This window comes from Oncorhynchus mykiss, chromosome 28, assembly GCF_013265735.2.
Source record: "Oncorhynchus mykiss isolate Arlee chromosome 28, USDA_OmykA_1.1, whole genome shotgun sequence".
NCBI lineage: Eukaryota > Metazoa > Chordata > Actinopteri > Salmoniformes > Salmonidae > Oncorhynchus > Oncorhynchus mykiss.
In genome coordinates, this window is record NC_048592.1 from 36849113 (window position 1) to 36869276 (window position 20164).

The window sequence follows — 20164 nt, forward strand, 5'->3', positions numbered from 1 at the left end:
GTGTTTGTACATCCGTGTGTGTGCATGTGTGTGTGTGTGTGTCTGCTTGGCCATTACACCAACCCACTCTCCATTAGTCCTCTATGGTAAAAAGCATATGTCCACAATATCATTCCAACAGACTCCCTCTTTCTCATCCCTGTAAATGTCCTCAACGTGGGCCAGCTCTTCTGGCTGACGAAGAGGATATGAAGTATGATTTAGATTTATCTAGGCTGCAGCTCAAAGTTAAAAGGTTTTTTCCTTCGATTACAGAAATCAATTAATCTAGCCAGAAGAAGCTAGAGAAATTATACTGCAAAATTATGTTTTACTTTGAGTTTCACTACAACGCTGTGGGTTCAAACCTGTGCTCGATCATCAGCTGTCTGCCTGTCCTACGCGATCGGTCAGTTCAGTCTAATTAAGGCATAGATGTAATAATTTGCACATTGCTTTGCTCACAATTCCTGGGTTGTGTTCAGCAGGTATGAAAGGGGAGAAAATGATTCAAACCAGAGTGAAAAGGGGAGGTGCTATCTGAACTGGTTTATTTTTTGTTTTCCGTTGCAAAATGTTTGGCTGTGGTGTGAACACGCCCTAATGAACATGACCCTGATGTAAAGCCTTGCTTCAACTGTGCCAATAGCTAGTTTACTAATACAGCACACATTTAGTAAGTGTCAGTTGCCATCTATATAATCTAGTGGATAACACATTGGCTGTGTTCCAGGCCGCCTACATTAGATTCGCAAATCACACAACCCCTGAAAGTGTTTAACATAACAGTTACAGCATTAACATGATATAGCAATCTGATGCCCAAATCCTTGATTAATTTGCAGCTCAACTGCTTAGTCGTCGGTCTGGAATGTGGCCAATATCACAATATCAGTTCCTGTTAACATACATGTGTTTGTAATGCGAAATCCCATTGCTTATAGCCTTCAGAAAGTACTCACACCACTTGACTTTTTACACATTTTGGTGTGTTACAGCCTGAATTGAACATTGATTAAATTGAGATGATTTTCTCACTGGCCTACACACAGTACCCCATAATGTCAAAGTGGAATAATGTTTTTAGAAATATTTACAAATGAATACAATATGAAAAGCGGAAATGTCTTGAGTCTATTAGTATTCAACCCCTTTGTTACGGCGAGCCTAAATAAGTTCAGGAGTAGATATTTGCTTAACAAGTCACATAATATGTTGCGTGGACTCACTCTGTGTGCAATAATAGTGTTTAACGTGATTTTTTGAATGACTACCTCATCTCTGTACCCCACACATACAATTATCTGTAAGGTCACTCAGCCGAGCAGTGAATTTCAAACACTCAGCCACAAAGACCAGGTTACGTTAAGGTGTTCCAATGCCTCGCAAAGAAGTGCACCTATTGGTAGATGGGTAAAAAACAAACAAAAAAAAAACAGACATTGAATATCCCTTTGAGCTTGATGAAGTTATTCATTACACTTTGGATGGTGTATCAATACACCCAGTCACTACAAAGATACAGGCGTCCTTCCTATCTCAGTTGCCAGAGAGGAAGGAAACTGCTCAGGAATTTCACCAAGAGGCCAATGGTGATGATAAAACAGTTACAGAGTTGCTGTGATGGGAGAAAACTGATGGATCAACAACACTGTAGTTACCCCATAATATTAACCTAAATGACAGAGTTGCTGTGATGGGAGAAAACTGATGGATCAATAACACAGTAGTTACTCCACAATATTAACCTAAATGACAGAGTTGCTGTGATGGGAGAAAACTGATGGATCAACAACACAGTAGTTACTCCACAATATTAACCTAAGTGACAGAGTTGCTGTGATGGGAGAAAACTGATGGATCAACAACACAGTAGTTACTCCACAATATTAACCTAAATGACAGAGTTGCTGTGATGGGAGAAAACTGATGGATCAACAACACAGTAGTTACTCCACAATATTAACCTAAATGAGTGAAAAGAAGGAAGTCTGTACAGAATACAAATATTCCAAAAGCATACATCCTGTTTGCAATAATACGTTAGAATGTATTGACTCAGGGGTCTGAATACTTAATACATTTGCTACAATTTCTAAAAACATATTTTCACTTTGTCAATATTGGGTATTGTGTGTAGATGACTGCATTTATTTTTTTTTAATCCATTTTGAATTCTGTCTGTAACACAACAAAATGTGGAATAGGTCAAGGGGTATGAATACTTTCTGAAGGCACAGTATACTCCTTTCACCACTGTAGCATTATCTACATGTCTCCACAGTTGCTGACTGCAGCTCGACATAGAAATAGATTGTGCACATCTGTCAGTACATCATGCACACCTGCTGCTGATATACCGAGAGAGAGAAACAGAGAGAGAGAGAAACAGAGAGAGAGAAACAGAGAGAGAGATTTTTCCGGGGTAACGAACAGTTACTTTGGAGGTGAGTACAACTATTTGAAAAGAGACCCCCCCCCAAAGATGACTACTTTTTCAAAAATATTTGAATCCAGATCTCAGTGACTACTTTTCTGATTGGCTGCCTCCAACGAACGGTAGGGCTGTATCCGGAATTGCATGTTGAAATAGATTGACTAGAACACACACACAATCTCCTAAACTATTCCAATCTATCTGACAGTCATATTTGATCTACACAATACATTTCTATCTGAACATGCTGTAAATGTCCATTCTCCTGAATGTCCAGGTGTATAAAATCAAGTCAAAAGAAAACCAAAGATATTTTGAACCGATAAGTATAAATAAATTGTAACACTCAACTACTGTATGACACTTTCAACCTGCCACTGAAAATGTTGAAAGTTGCAATGAATTTTTATGATACCTGAAAATACTGCAGAGTAATTCAAAGCCAATTGCAAACCTTGCAAATGGCAAGTTAGATGCTCACACTGCAAATGTTCCAGTGTAATAAAATGAAATAAATAAAAACAGTGTTAAATCAACACTCAAAGTGTTAATTAAATTCACACACTGCTTTGTGAAAAGTCTTATTAAAATATTTAGTTATTGGAAATTGACTTTGGCATAACTTATCTATAACTTTGTATCTCCATGCTAAAGTGAGACAAACAAGTCATGAAACACGCTATCCAAAGGCACATTGTATTATCATAGAACATTATCATATAGCACATTGTGTTATCATATAGCACATTGTATTTTCCTATAGCACATTGTATTATAATATAGCATTATCATATAGCACATTGTATTTTCCTATAGCACATTGTATTATAATATAGCATTATCATATAGCACATTGTGTTTTCCTATAGCACATTGTATTATCATATAACATAATCATATAGCACATTGTATTATCTTAGAACATTATCATATAGCACATTGTGTTATCATATAGCACATTGTATTATCATATAGCACATTGTATTATCATATAGCATTATCATATAGCACATTGTATTTTCCTATAGCACATTGTATTATCATATAGCATTATCATATAGCACATTGTATTATCATAGAACATTATCATATAGCACATTGTATTATCATATAGCATTATCATATAGCACATTGTATTATCATATAACACATTGTATTATCATATAGCATTATCGTATAACACATTGTATTATCATATAGCACATTGTATTATCATATAGCATTATCATATAGCACATTGTATTATCATATAGGACATTGTATTATCATAGAACATTATCATATAGCACATTGTATTTTCCTATAGCACATTGTGTTATCCTATAGCACATTGTATTTTCCTATAGCACATTGTGTTATCATATAGCATTATCATATAGCACATTGTATTATCATATGACATTATCATATAGCACATTGTATTTTCCTATAGCACATTGTATTTTCCTATAGCACATTGTATTATCATATAGGACATTGTATTATCATATAGCATTATCATATAGCACATGGTATTATCATATAGCATTATCATATCGCACATTGTATTATCATATAGCACATTGTATTTTCCTATAGCACATTGTATTATCATATAGCATTATCATATAGCACATTGTATTATCATATAGCACATTGTATTATCATATAGCACATTGTATTATCATATAGCACATTGTATTATCATATAGCATTATCATATAGCACATTGTATTTTCATATAGCACATTGTATTATCATATAGCATTATCATATAGCACATTGTATTATCATATAGCACATTGTATTTTCCTATAGCACATTGTATTATCATATAGCATTATCATATAGCACATTGTATTATCATATAGCACATTGTATTATCATATAGCACATTGTATTATCATATAGCATTATCATATAGCACATTGTATTATCATAAAGCACATTGTATTATCATATAGCATTATCATATAGCACATTGTATTATCATATAGCACATTGTATTATCATAGGACATTGTATTATCATATAGCACATTGTATTATCATATAGCACATTGTATTATCATATAGCATTATCATATAGCACATTGTATTATCATATAGCACATTGTATTATCATATAGCGTTATCATATAGCACATTGTATTATCATATAGCACATTGTATTATCATAGCACATTGTATTATCATATAGCACATTGTATTATCATATAGCACATTGTATTATCATATAGCATTATCATATAGCACATTGTATTATCATATAGCACATTGTATTATCATATAGCACATTGTATTATCATATAGCATTATCATATAGCACATTGTATTATCATATAGCACATTGTATTATCATAGCACATTGTATTATCATATAGCACATTGTATTATCATATAGCACATTGTATTATCATATAGCACATTGTATTATCATATAGCACATTGTATTATCATATAGCACATTGTATTATCATATAGCACATTGTATTATCATAGCACATTGTATTATCATATAGCACATTGTATTACCATATAGCACATTGTATTATCATATAGCACATTGTATTATCATATAGCATTATCATATAGCACATTGTATTATGATATAGCACATTGTATTATCATATAGCATTATCATATTGCACATTATATTATCATATTGTATTATCATATAGCACATTATATTATCATATTGTATTATCATATAGCACATTATATTATCATATTGTATTATCATATAGCACATTGTATTATCACATTGCATTATCATATAGCACATTGTATTATCATATAGCACATTGTATTATCATATAGCATTATCATATAGCACATTGTATTATTATATAGCACATTGTATTATCATATAGCACATTGTATTATCATATAGCATTATCATATTGCACATTATATTATCATATTGTATTATCATATAGCACATTATATTATCATATTGTATTATCATATAGCACATTATATTATCATATTGTATTATCATATAGCACATTGTATTATCACATTGCATTATCATATAGCACATTGTATTATCATATAGCACATTGTATTATCATATAGCATTATCATATTGCACATTATATTATCATATTGTATTATCATATAGCACATTATATTATCATATTGTATTATCATATAGCACATTATATTATCATATTGTATTATCATATAGCACATTGTATTATCACATTGCATTATCATATAGCACATTGTATTATCATATAGCACATTGTATTATCATATAGCATTATCATATAGCACATTGCATTATCATATAGCACATTGTATTATCATATAGCATTATCATATAGCACATTGCATTATCATATAGCACATTGTATTATCATATAGCATTATCATATAGCACATTGCATTATCATATAGCACATTGCATTATCATATAGCACATTGTATTATCACATAGGACATTGTATTATCATATAGCACATTGTATTATCATATAGCATTATCATATAGCACATTGTATTATCATATAGCACATTGTATTATCATATAGCATTATCATATAGCACATTGTATTATCATATAGCACATTGTATTATCATATAGCACATTGTATTATCATATAGCATTATCATATAGCACATTTTATTATCATATAGCACATTGTATTATCATATAGCATTATCGTATAGCACATTGCATTATCATATAGCACATTGCATTATCATATAGCACATTGTATTATCACATAGGACATTGTATTATCACATAGCACATTGTATTATCATATAACATTATCATATAGCACATTATATTATCATATAGCACATTGTATTATCACATAGCACATTGTATTATCATATAACATTATCATATAGCACATTATATTATCATATAGCAGATTGTATTATCACATAGGACATTGTATTATCATATAGCATTATCATATAGCACATTGTATTATCATATAACATTATCATATAGCACATTATATTATCATATAGCACATTGTATTATCACATAGCACATTGTATTATCATATAGCATTATCATATAGCACATTGTATTATCACACAGGACATTTTGCAAATATTTTGAAGGGTGATAGGCCTCCATTTGTTAAGGTGAGCTGGATCATTATATCTGATAGCACAGTCAGGGCCAGTTTCCCAAATACAGACTATGCCTTGTCCTGGACTTGTTATTTCAATGGGGATTCACCTTTGAGCATGTTTTTTTAGTCCAGGACTTAAACTAATCTGTGTCCTTTGGAACCAGCCCTAAGATTTGTTTTCATACACACCTTAATTATTTAGCCAATTGCGAACTCTGGCTAACACAATGGATACATTTGTTTCTTTCGGGGATCAGGCATGTTTCCCCAAGCAGAGATAAGTCGAAGACACCTCGATCTCCCCTGCCAAGATACATTCAAGGGAGCTGCAATGCATCTACACTGCAGTTGTTCAGCAATTACTGCATCCAAAATACCACAGTCGACAGCAGTTTACTGGACTTTTACTGCAGTTTCAAAACTGCAAAAAAATGTTTTTTTTGTTGTCAGGGAACCATGATCTATTGACTTTAAGTGAGGTGGCATTCGAGTACTGTGTCCCCAAAGGGCTACTTTGATATTGGAGCAGAACTCACAATCATAGACTCTACACTCAACAGAATTCAGATCAATATTAGAAAACGCTTCAATTTGCTCAACTTGTCATTGGCTCAACCATTGGTTTAATTTACCCCAAGGCAAACGCTTAGATTACATTAGCCCACACAGCTAGGATGCACTTTAATGCTAGGTTTAGGTCCTCATATTGAATCTTATTGAGACTCAACTGACGTATAGAACAATCTTAAACTGACCTACTTTAGTTTAGATACAAGCATCATGAAACACATTAAATTCATTTGACTTAGTGGAAAAAAAAAAGATTTTTTTTTTACCTAACTTGCTTACCACTTTTTTCCATGTGGTTTCCTCCTTCACGGACTCCATGAAATGATGACCTCTTCCTAAATATTTGTTCAAATGATACATTTTGTGTATGGATTCGTAGAAACAAGGGTCCCTCTACATACCCCTTTGGGTCACCTTACCCTATTCTCCACTGTACCAATTTGGAAGAGTTTGTATAATAGTTACAACCATACAACCTCAGTGCAGGTTTGACTGAGTTCCAGCCTCAGTAGAAGTGAGTCAGATGGAGCGATCGGGGAACAGGTGCACGTCTTTTGCCAAAGGTCACGGACAAAGTCATCAGCCGGAAAGCCTGGGAGTTAGGAGGTGTGTGTGTGTGTGTGTGTGTGTGTGTGTGTGTGTGTGTGAGTGTGAGTGTGAGCGTGTGAGTGTGTGTGGTTGGTGTGTGGTGTGTGTGGTGTGTGTGTGTGTGTGTGTGTGTGTGTGTGTGTGTGTGTGTGCTCCAGCTTCGGCCATCATTTGGAATCATGGTGGGGCTCGATCAAACGCCACGAGTTCTGGAGCCGGCGATCAACAGCAGTCGACCTCTACTGCAGCAGAGCATCTGCTCAGAACTCTCCTCTAGAGTCAAGGAGACCTTCTGCTTTCCAGACTGCCAAGCGAAATTGGTAAAATCCCAGTGAGCCTTCGACTAATGATATTCATTGAGAAATAGCATAGGAAGCTTAAGTCTGTCTTTTATGATACGGGATTTTACTTCATTTTAATAGAATTCGGGATTTGTCAAGTGTGAAATATAGTCTTAAGCCGCAGGTACGGTGAAGGCACTGGTCCACTCTGTGTGCAGTCACAATGAGTGTAACAAAAGTGAAGAGCGACCCTCTTGTGCGCTCGTAGAAAAAAGGTGCTATCGAGAACCTAAAAGGGTTCTTTGACTGACCCCATAGGAGAACCCTCCAGGCAAAACCATTATTAGGTTGCATGTACAGTCAAACTCTTTCCACAGAGGGTTCTACATGAAGCCCCAAAAAGGGTTCTACCTGAAAAGTAAAAGTGTTCTACCTAGAACCATAAAGGGTTCTCCTATGGGGACAGCTTTTGGAACCCGTTTTTTCTAAGAGTGTAAAGTAGCTAGAGGTAATGATTGACATGGCTTACAACAGCCGTACAGTTTGTGTGTGATGTCACTGGTGAAGAGATACTACATAGGTTTTGGGTGTGCTCAAATCAAATCAAATTTTATTTGTCACATGCACATGGTTAGCAGATGTTAATGCGAGTGTAGCGAAATGCTTGTGCTTCTAGATCCGACAATGCAGTAATAACCAACAAGTAATCTAACTAACAATTCCAAAACTACTGTCTTATACACACAAGTGTAGGGGGATAAAGAATATGTACATAAAGATATGTGAATGAGTGATGGTACAGAGCGGCATAGGCAAGATACAGTAGATGGTATCGAGTACAGTATATACATATGAGATGAGTATGTAAACAAAGTGGCATAGTTAGTGGCTAGTGATACATGTATTACATAAAGATGCAGTAGATGATATAGAGTACAGTATATACGTATGCATATGAGATGAATAATGTAGGGTAAGTAACATATGAGATGAATAATGTAGGGTATGTAAACGTTATATTAGGTAGCATTGTTTAAAGTGGCTAGTGATATATTTTACATAATTTCCCGTCAATTTCCATTATTAAAGTGTCTGGAGTTGAGTCAGTGTGTTGGCAGCAGCCACTCAATGTTTAACAGTCTGATGGCCTTGAGATAGAAGCTGTTCTTCAGTCTCTCGGTCCCAGCTTTGATGCACCTGTACTGACCTCGCCTTCTGGATGATAGCGGGGTGAACAGGCAGTGGCTAGGGTGGTTGTTGTCCTTGATGATCTTTATGGCCTTCCTGTAACATCGGGTGGTGTAGGTGTCCTGGAGGGCAGGTAGTTTGCCCCCGGTGATGCGTTGTGCAGACCTCACTACCCTCTGGAGAGCCTTACGGTTAGGATGCTCTCGATTGTGCATCTGTAGAAGTTTGTGAGTGCTTTTGGTGACAAGCCAAATTTCTTCAGCCTCCTGAGGTTGAAGAGGCGCTGCTGCGCCTTCTTCACGATGCTGTCTGTGTGGGTGGACCAATTCAGTTTGTCTGTGACGTGTATGCCGAGGAACTTAAAACTTGCTACCCTCTCCACTACTGTTCCATCAATGTGGATAGGGGGGTGTTCCCTCTGCTGTTTTCTGAAGTCTACAATCATCTCCTTAGTTTTGTTGACGTTGAGTGTGAGGTTATTTTCCTGACACCACACTCCGAGGGCCCTCACCTCCTCCCTGTAGGCCGTCTCGTTGTTGTTGGTAATCAAGCCTACCACTGTTGTGTCGTCCGCAAACTTGATGATTGAGTTGGAGGCGTGCGTGGCCACGCAGTCGTGGGTGAACAGGGAGTACAGGAGAGGGCTCAGAACGCACCCTTGTGGGGCCCCAGTGTTGAGGATCAGCGGGGTGGAGATGTTGTTGCCTACCCTCACCACCTGGGGGCAGCCCGTCAGGAAGTCCAGTACCCAGTTGCACAGGGCGGGGTCGAGACCCAGGGTCTCGAGCTTGATGACGAGCTTGGAGGGTACTATGGTGTTAAATGCAGAGCTGTAGTCGATGAACAGCATTCTCACATAGGTATTCCTCTTGTCCAGATGGGTTAGGGCAGTGTGCAGTGTGGTTGAGATTGCATCGTCTGTGGACCTATTTGGGCGGTAAGCAAATTGGAGTGGGTCTAGGGTGTCAGGTAGGGTGGAGGTGATATGGTCCTTGACTAGTCTCTCAAAGCACTTCATGATGACGGAAGTGAGTGCTACGGGGCGGTAGTCGTTTAGCTCAGTTACCTTAGCTTTCTTGGGAACAGGAACAATGGTGGCCCTCTTGAAGCATGTGGGAACAGCAGACTGGGATAGGGATTGATTGAATATGTCCGTAAACACACCAGCCAGCTGGTCTGCGCATGCTCTGAGGGCGCGGCTGGGGCTGCCGTCTGGGCCTGCAGCCTTGCGAGAGTTAACACGTTTAAATGTTTTACTTACCTCGGCTGCAGTGAAGGAGAGGCTGCATGTTTTGGTTGCAGGCCGTGTCAGTGGCACTGTATTGTCCTCAAAGCGGGCAAAAAAGTGATTTAGTCTGCCTGGGAGCAAGACATCCTGGTCCGTGACGGGGCTGGTTTTCTTTTTGTAATCTGTGATTGACTGTAGACCCTGCCACATACCTCTTGTGTCTGAGCCGTTGAATTGAGATTCTACTTTGTCTCTATACTGACGCTTAGCTTGTTTGATTGCCTTGCGGAGGGAATAGTTACACTGTTTGTATTCGGTCATGTTTCCGGTCACCTTGCCCTGATTAAAAGCAGTGGTTTGCGCTTTCAGTTTCACGCGAATGCTGCCATCAATCCACGGTTTCTGGTTTGGAAATGTTTAAATCGTTGCTATGGGAACGACATCTTCAACGCACTTTCTAATGAACTCGCACACCGAATCAGTGTATTCATCAATGTTGTTGTCTGACGCAATACGAAACATATCCCAGTCCACGTGATGGAAGCAGTCTTGGAGTGTGGAATCAGATTGGTCGGACCAGCGTTGAACAGACCTCAGCGTGGGAGATTCTTGTTTTAGTTTCTGTCTTTAGGCAGGGATCAACAAAATGGAGTCATGGTCAGCTTTTCCGAAAGGAGGGCGGGGCAGGGCTTTATATGCGTCGCGGAAGTTAGAATAGCAGTGATCCAAGGTTTTGCCAGCCCTGGTTGCGCAATCGATATGCTGATATAATTTAGGGAGTCTTGTTTTCAGATTAGCCTTGTTAACATCCCCAGCTACAATGAATGCAGCCTCAGGATGTATGGATTCCAGTTTGCAAAGAGTCAAATAAAGTTTGTTCAGAGCCATCGATGTGTCTGCTTGGGGGGGAATATATACAGCTGTGATTATAATCGAAGAGAATTTCCTTGGTAGATAATGCGGTCGACATTTGATTGTGAGGAATTCTAAATCAGGTGAACAGAAGGACTTGAGTTCCTGTATGCTTTTGTGACCACACCACGTCTCGTTAGCCATAAGGCATACGCCCCCGCCCCTCTTCTTACCAGAAAGATGTTTGTTTCTGTCGGCGCGATGCGTGGAGAAACCAGCTGGCTGCACCGACTCCGATAGCGTCTCTCCAGTGAGCCATGTTTCCGTGAAGCAAAGAACGTTACAGTCTCTGATGTCCCTCTGGAATGCTACCCTTGCTTGGATTTCATCAACCTTGTTGTCATGAGACTGGACATTGGCGAGAAGTATACTGGGGAGTGGTGCACAATGTGCCCGTCTCCGGAGTCTGACCAGAAGACCGCTTCGTTTCCCTCTTTTACGATGTCGTTTTTTGGGGTCGCCGGCTGGGATCCATTCCGTTGTCCTGGGTGAAAGGCAGAACACAGGATCCGCTTCGTGAAAGTCATATTCTTGGTCGTACTGATGGTGAGTTGACGCTGCTCTTACATTCAGTAGTTCTACTCGACTGTATGTAATGAAACCTAAGATGACCTGGGGTACTAATGTAAGAAATAACACGTAAAAAAACCAAAAAACTGCATAGTTTCCTAGGAACGCGAAGCGAGGCGGCCATCTCTGTCGGCGCCGGAAGTAGTGTGAACTGTCACACTCTTATCGGCTCTGGAGCCGATAAGAGGGGGGTGGGGGGGGGGCTAAATAGATAAAGGTGCACTATGTAGTTGCATATTGTGTACATTTCTGGACAGTATATCTAAGTTGCAACGTTGATTGACAACAACCCGGATGTAACGTAGCAACCGTGTGGACAGAGCAGAGGAAGAACACTTGACTTACGGATCTCCGTGGCGAAGATGGTGATGTTGTGTACGGCGTTAACCTCTCTGTCCAGGGGCTTGGCGGTGCTGATGACACCGGTGGTGGCGTCTATGTTGAAGAAACGCTCCAAGTCGGTGTTGCGGTCTATAGAGTATCTGGAGTGAAGTCGACAGGAGAGAGGGAGGCGTATTGGAAAGGCTCTCCTATCAAGGGCCACATTCAACTGGCTCCAGCCATGGCAACACTTCTATAGATATTCTGTATGAAATGCATTAAGAATGCATTAATCAGGCATGCATACAATGCAGGCTGTTATAATTAAGGAGCTTTCAAGAACTATAATTCCATGAAATATCTGTCGATTTTCTCTACATTACTTTGAATGAGTGGTGTAAAGTACTTAAGTAAAAATACTTGAAAGTACTACTTAAGTAGTTTTTTATCTGTTCTTTATATTTATATTTTATATTTTGACAACTTTTACTTTTGCTTCATTACATTCCTTAAATAAAATGATGTACCTTTTTCTCCGTACATTTCCCCTGACACACAAAAGTGAAGGCTTAGCAGGGCAGGAAAATTCACACACTTATCAAGAGAACGTCCCTGGTCATCCCTACTGCCTCTGATCTGGAGGAATCACTAATCACATGCTTCATTTGTAAATTATGTCTGAGCGTTGGATCATGCTCATGGCTATCCATAAATGAAAAACATTTAAATAAAACTTTTTCCACCACTGGATAAAGGCTACAACTGATGCATACCAAATACATAACAAGCAATTACCAACAACAAAGGAACACAAAAAGGCAGAACTGACCAAAAACATTCAAACAGTAACATAGCATAGAGATTGTGAACTTGCGATGATGAATCCTGGCCACAACCCTACCTGATGGGACTGTTGGTGGAGTCTGGGTCGTGTGCGAAGATGGTCCCGATGGTGGTGCCTACCGTTGCCTCCTCCGAGATTACCATCTTGCTGAACGGCGAGGAGAAGACGGGCGGCTCGTCCACGTTCTGCACGTTGAGGCGCACTGTCGCTGTGTCGCTAAACGGCCCCAGGGACAGGAATCGCAGGTCGATGTTTCTATTGGACGCCTCGACACGCAGGGTGTAGCTCGACTTGGTCTCAAAGTCCAGGCCCTACCGATTGGAAAGGTTAGAGAGAGAGAGACGGTTAGGAAGGAAGAAGACAAAGAGGTAGGGTCAGACTGCGGGTTTGTCTGAATACCAGCACTTGCATTCTACATAGTGGGTTGCGTGAAAATTACACAAAAATAAAAAGTTTTATATATTTTGACCATTGAGTATGCTTTAAATGTCAGGAGGTAATTATAATTATTATTTTTTATTATTAATTATTATATTATTAACTCATTTAGTATTTTCATCCAGTGTGAATTCGCTGCATGCTACTGAGGACAAGAATCATCTTTTCAGACGCACATGAGTAGATGATAATCACACAAGGGGGCAGGGCTGCACCAGAATAAACCAATGGCAGGAAACAACGCAATTGCGCATAAGAGTGAAATAAATTAAAGAAAGAAAGAAATAGGGTTAGAGTAAAATCCCCTGTAAATAGATCAATCCTCCAAAAGTTCTACAGCTGTACCATTGAGAGCATTTTGACTGGCGGCATCACTGCCTGGTATGGCAACAACACCGCTTTCGATCACATGGCGCTACAGAAAGCGGTGCGGACAGCCCAGTACATCACTGGGGCCCATCTCCCTGCCATCCAGGACATCTATATAAGGCGATGTGGTAGAAAGGCGCCGGACAATCGTTAAAGACTCCAACCACCCCAAGCCATACATTGCTGGAGCTGATTTGTTAGACTTTATGTGCGGCATTTGACATTATCAATCACAGTCTGCTGATGGAAAACTTAAGTGCGAGGGCTTTACACGCCTTGCTATATTGTGGATAAGGAGTTACCTGTCTAACAGAACACAGAGGTTGTTCTTTAATGGAAGCCTCTCAAACATAATCCAAGTAGAATCAGGAATTCCCCAGGGTAGCTGTTAAGGCACCCTGGCTTTTACTAATGACATGATACTGGCTTTGAGTAAAGCCATGCGGATGAGGCAGCAATATACACGTCAGCTATAACAGCGACTGAAATGACTGCAACACTAAACAAAGAGCTGCAGTTAGTTTCAGAATGGGTGGCAAGGAACACTTATGTCCTAAATATTTCTAAACAAAAAGCATTGTATTTGGGACAAATCATTCACTAAACCCTAAACCTCAACTAAAACTTGGAATAAATCATGTGGAAACTGCTGATGCACAACCAAATGGTAGTATGGTACAACCAAATACCAGTATGGTATTAACTGACCCTGTATATAGTATGGTATTAACTGACCCTGTATATAGATAGTGTGGTATTAACTGACCCTGTACATAGTATGGTATTAACTGACCCTGTATATAGTATGGTATTAACTGACCCTGTATATAGTATGGTACAACCAAATACCAGTATGGTATTAACTGACCCTGTATATAGTGTGGTATTAAACTGACCCTGTATATAGTGTGGTATTAACTGACCCTGTATATAGTATGGTATTAACTGACCCTGTATATAGTATGGCATTAACTTACCCTGTATATAGTATGGTATTAACTGACCCTGTATATAGTATGGTATTAACTGACCCTGTACCCTGTATATAGTATGGTATTAACTGACCCTGTATATAGTATGGTATTAACTGACCCTGTATATAGTATGGTATTAACTGACCCTGTATATAGTGTGGTATTAACTGACCCTGTATATAACATGGTATTAACTGACCCTGTATATAGTGTGGTATTAACCTGACCCTGTATATAGTATGTTATTAACTGACCCTGTATATAGTATGGTATTGAACTGACTCTGTATACAGTGTGGTATTAACTGACCCTGTATATAGTATGGTATTAACTGACCCGGTATATAGTGTGGTATTAATTGACCCTGTATATAGTATGGTATTGAACTGACTCTGTATATAGTATGGTATTAACTGACCCTATGGTATTAACTGACCCTGTATATAGTATGGTATTAAACTGACTATATATAGTATGGTATTAACTGCCTCTATATATAGTATGGTATTAACTGACCCTGTATATAGTATGGTATTAACTGAAATGACTGCAACACTAAACAAAGAGCTGCAGTTAGTTTCAGAATGGGTGGCAAGGAACACTTATGTCCTAAATATTTCTAAACAAAAAGCATTGTATTTGGGACAAATCATTCACTAAACCCTAAACCTCAACTAAAACTTGGAATAAATCATGTGGAAACTGCTGATGCACAACCAAAATGGTAGTATGGTACAACCAAATACCAGTATGGTATTAACTGACCCTGTATATAGTATGGTATTAACTGACCCTGTATATAGATAGTGTGGTATTAACTGACCCTGTACATAGTATGGTATTAACTGACCCTGTATATAGTATGGTATTAACTGACCCTGTATATAGTATGGTACAACCAAATACCAGTATGGTATTAACTGACCCTGTATATAGTGTGGTATTAAACTGACCCTGTATATAGTGTGGTATTAACTGACCCTGTATATAGTATGGTATTAACTGACCCTGTATATAGTATGGCATTAACTTACCCTGTATATAGTATGGTATTAACTGACCCTGTATATAGTATGGTATTAACTGACCCTGTACCCTGTATATAGTATGGTATTAACTGACCCTGTATATAGTATGGTATTAACTGACCCTGTATATAGTATGGTATTAACTGACCCTGTATATAGTGTGGTATTAACTGACCCTGTATATAACATGGTATTAACTGACCCTGTATATAGTGTGGTATTAACCTGACCCTGTATATAGTATGTTATTAACTGACCCTGTATATAGTATGGTATTGAACTGACTCTGTATACAGTGTGGTATTAACTGACCCTGTATATAGTATGGTATTAACTGACCCGGTATATAGTGTGGTATTAACTGACCCTGTATATAGTATGGTATTGAACTGACTCTGTATATAGTATGGTATTAACTGACCCTGTATATAGTATGGTATTAACTGACCCTGTATATAGAATGGTATTAACTGACCCTGTATATAGTATGGTATTAACTGACCCTGTATATAGTATGGTATTAACTGACCCTGTATATAGTATGGTATTAAACTGACTATATATAGTATGGTATTAACTGCCTCTATATATAGTATGGTATTAACTGACCCTGTATATAGTATGGTATTAACTGACCCTGTATATAGTATGGTATTAACTGACCCTGTATATAGTATGGTATTAAACTGACTATATATAGTATGGTATTAACTGACCCTGTATATAGTATGGTATTAACTGACCCTGTATATAGTATGGCATTAACTGACCCTGTATATAGTGTGGTATTAACTGACCCTGTATATAGTATGGTATTAACTGACCCTGTATATAGTATGGTATTAACTGACCCGGTATATAGTATGGTATTAACTGACCCTGTATATAGTATGGTATTAACTGACCCTGTATATAGTATGGTATTAACTGACCCTGTATATAGTATGGTATTAACTGACCCTGTATATAGTATGGTATTAACTGACCCTGTATATAGTGTGGTATTAACTGACCCTGTATATAGTATGGTATTAACTGACCCTGTATATAGTATGGTATTAACTGACCCGGTATATAGTATGGTATTAACTGACCCTGTATATAGTATGGTATTAACTGACCCTGTATATAGTATGGTATTAACTGACCCTGTATATAGTATGGTATTAACTGACCCTGTATATAGTATGGTATTAACTGACCCGGTATATAGTATGGTATTAACTGACCCTGTATATAGTATGGTATTAACTGACCCTGTATATAGTATGGCATTAACTGACCCTGTATATAGTGTGGTATTAACTGACCCTGTATATAGTATGGTATTAACTGACCCTGTATATAGTATGGTATTAACTGACCCGGTATATAGTATGGTATTAACTGACCCTGTATATAGTATGGTATTAACTGACCCTGTATATAGTATGGTATTAACTGACCCTGTATATAGTATGGTATTAACTGACCCTGTATATAGTATGGTATTAACTGACCCTGTATATAGTATGGTATTAACTGACCCTGTATATAGTGTGGTATTAACTGACCCTGTATATAGTGTGGTATTAACTGACCCTGTATATAGTATGGTATTAACTGACCCTGTATATAGTATGGTACAACCAAATACCAGTATGGTATTAACTGACCCTGTATATAGTGTGGTATTAAACTGACCCTGTATATAGTGTGGTATTAACTGACCCTGTATATAGTATGGTATTAACTGACCCTGTATATAGTATGGCATTAACTTACCCTGTATATAGTATGGTATTAACTGACCCTGTATATAGTATGGTATTAACTGACCCTGTACCCTGTATATAGTATGGTATTAACTGACCCTGTATATAGTATGGTATTAACTGACCCTGTATATAGTATGGTATTAACTGACCCTGTATATAGTATGGTATTAAACTGACTATATATAGTATGGTATTAACTGCCTCTATATATAGTATGGTATTAACTGACCCTGTATATAGTATGGTATTAACTGACCCTGTATATAGTATGGTATTAACTGACCCTGTATATAGTATGGTATTAAACTGACTATATATAGTATGGTATTAACTGCCTCTATATATAGTATGGTATTAACTGACCCTGTATATAGTATGGTATTAACTGACCCTGTATATAGTATGGTATTAACTGACCCTGTATATAGTATGGTATTAACTGACCCTGTATATAGTATGGTATTAACTGACCCTGTATATAGTATGGTATTAACTGACCCTGTATATAGTATGGCATTAACTGACCCTGTATATAGTGTGGTATTAACTGACCCTGTATATAGTATGGCATTAACTGACCCTGTATATAGTATGGTATTAACTGACCCGGTATATAGTATGGTATTAACTGACCCTGTATATAGTATGGTATTAACTGACCCTGTATATAGTATGGTATTAACTGACCCTGTATATAGTATGGTATTAACTGACCCTGTATATAGTATGGTATTAACTGACCCTGTATATAGTGTGGTATTAACTGACCCTGTATATAGTATGGTATTAACTGACCCTGTATATAGTATGGTATTAACTGACCCGGTATATAGTATGGTATTAACTGACCCTGTATATAGTATGGTATTAACTGACCCTGTATATAGTATGGTATTAACTGACCCTGTATATAGTATGGTATTAACTGACCCTGTATATAGTATGGTATTAACTGACCCGGTATATAGTATGGTATTAACTGACCCTGTATATAGTATGGTATTAACTGACCCTGTATATAGTATGGCATTAACTGACCCTGTATATAGTGTGGTATTAACTGACCCTGTATATAGTATGGTATTAACTGACCCTGTATATAGTATGGTATTAACTGACCCGGTATATAGTATGGTATTAACTGACCCTGTATATAGTATGGTATTAACTGACCCTGTATATAGTATGGTATTAACTGACCCTGTATATAGTATGGTATTAACTGACCCTGTATATAGTATGGTATTAACTGACCCTGTATATAGTATGGTATTAACTGACCCTGTATATAGTGTGGTATTAACTGACCCTGTATATAGTGTGGTATTAACTGACCCTGTATATAGTATGGTATTAACTGACCCTGTATATAGTATGGTATTAACTGACCCTGTATATAGTATGGTATTAACTGACCCTGTATATAGTATGGTATTAACTGACCCTGTATATAGTATGGTATTAACTGACCCTGTATATAGTATGGTATTAACTGACCCTGTATATAGTATGGTATTAACTGACCCTGTATATAGTATGGTATTAACTGACCCTGTATATAGTATGGTATTAACTGACCCTGTATATAGTCTGGTATTAACTGACTCTATATATAGTATGGTATTAACTGACCCTGTATATAGTATGGTATTAACTGACCCTGTATATAGTATGGTATTAACTGACCCTGTATATAGTATGGTATTAACTGCCTCTATATATAGTATGGTATTAACTGACCCTGTATATAGTATGGTATTAACTGCCTCTATATATAGTATGGTATTAACTGACCCTGTATATAGTATGGTATTAACTGACCCTGTATATAGTGTGGTATTAACTGACCCTGTATATAGTATGGTATTAACTGACCCTGTATATAGTATGGTATTAACTGACCCTGTATATAGTATGGTATTAACTGACCCTGTATATAGTATGCTTACTTACTGACCCTGTATATAGTGTGGTATTAACTGACCCTGTATATAGTATGGTATTAACTGACCCTGTATATAGTATGGTATTAACTGACCCTGTATATATTATGGTATTAACTGACCCTGTATATAGTATGGTATTAACTGACCCTGTATATAGTATGGTATTAACTGACCCTGTATATAGTATGGTATTAACTGACCCGGTATATAGTATGGTATTAACTGACCCTGTATATAGTATGGTATTAACTGACCCTATATATAGTATGGTATTAACTGACCCTGTATATAGTATGGTATTAACTGACCCTGTATATAGTATGGTATTAACTGACCCTGTATATAGTATGGTATTAACTGACCCTATATATAGTATGGTATTAACTGACCCTGTATATAGTATGGTATTTAACTGACCCTGTATATAGTATGGTATTTAACTGACCCTGTATATAGTATGGTATTAACTGACCCTATATATAGTATGGTATTAACTGACCCTGTATATAGTATGGTATTAACTGACCCTATATATAGTATGGTATTAACTGACCCTGTATATAGTATGGTATTAACTGACCCTGTATATAGTATGGTATTAACTGACCCTGTATATAGTATGGTATTAACTGACCCTGTATATAGTATGGTATTAACTGA

At 37.4% G+C, this 20164-nt stretch overlaps 1 protein-coding gene across 1 annotated transcript in view; it reads right to left on the bottom strand.

Moving 5' to 3' along the window:
* The window catches only part of LOC110509116 (cadherin-7), a 160267-nt gene that overhangs the window by 50668 nt on the left and 89435 nt on the right, over positions 1–20164 (bottom strand). Inside the window, exons 7-8 of the mRNA XM_036966569.1 lie at positions 13050–13303; positions 12173–12309 (exon numbers count right to left, since the gene is read on the bottom strand). Coding sequence (XP_036822464.1) covers positions 12173–12309; positions 13050–13303 — 391 coding nt within the window. The remainder of the gene's footprint in view (positions 1–12172; positions 12310–13049; positions 13304–20164) is intronic.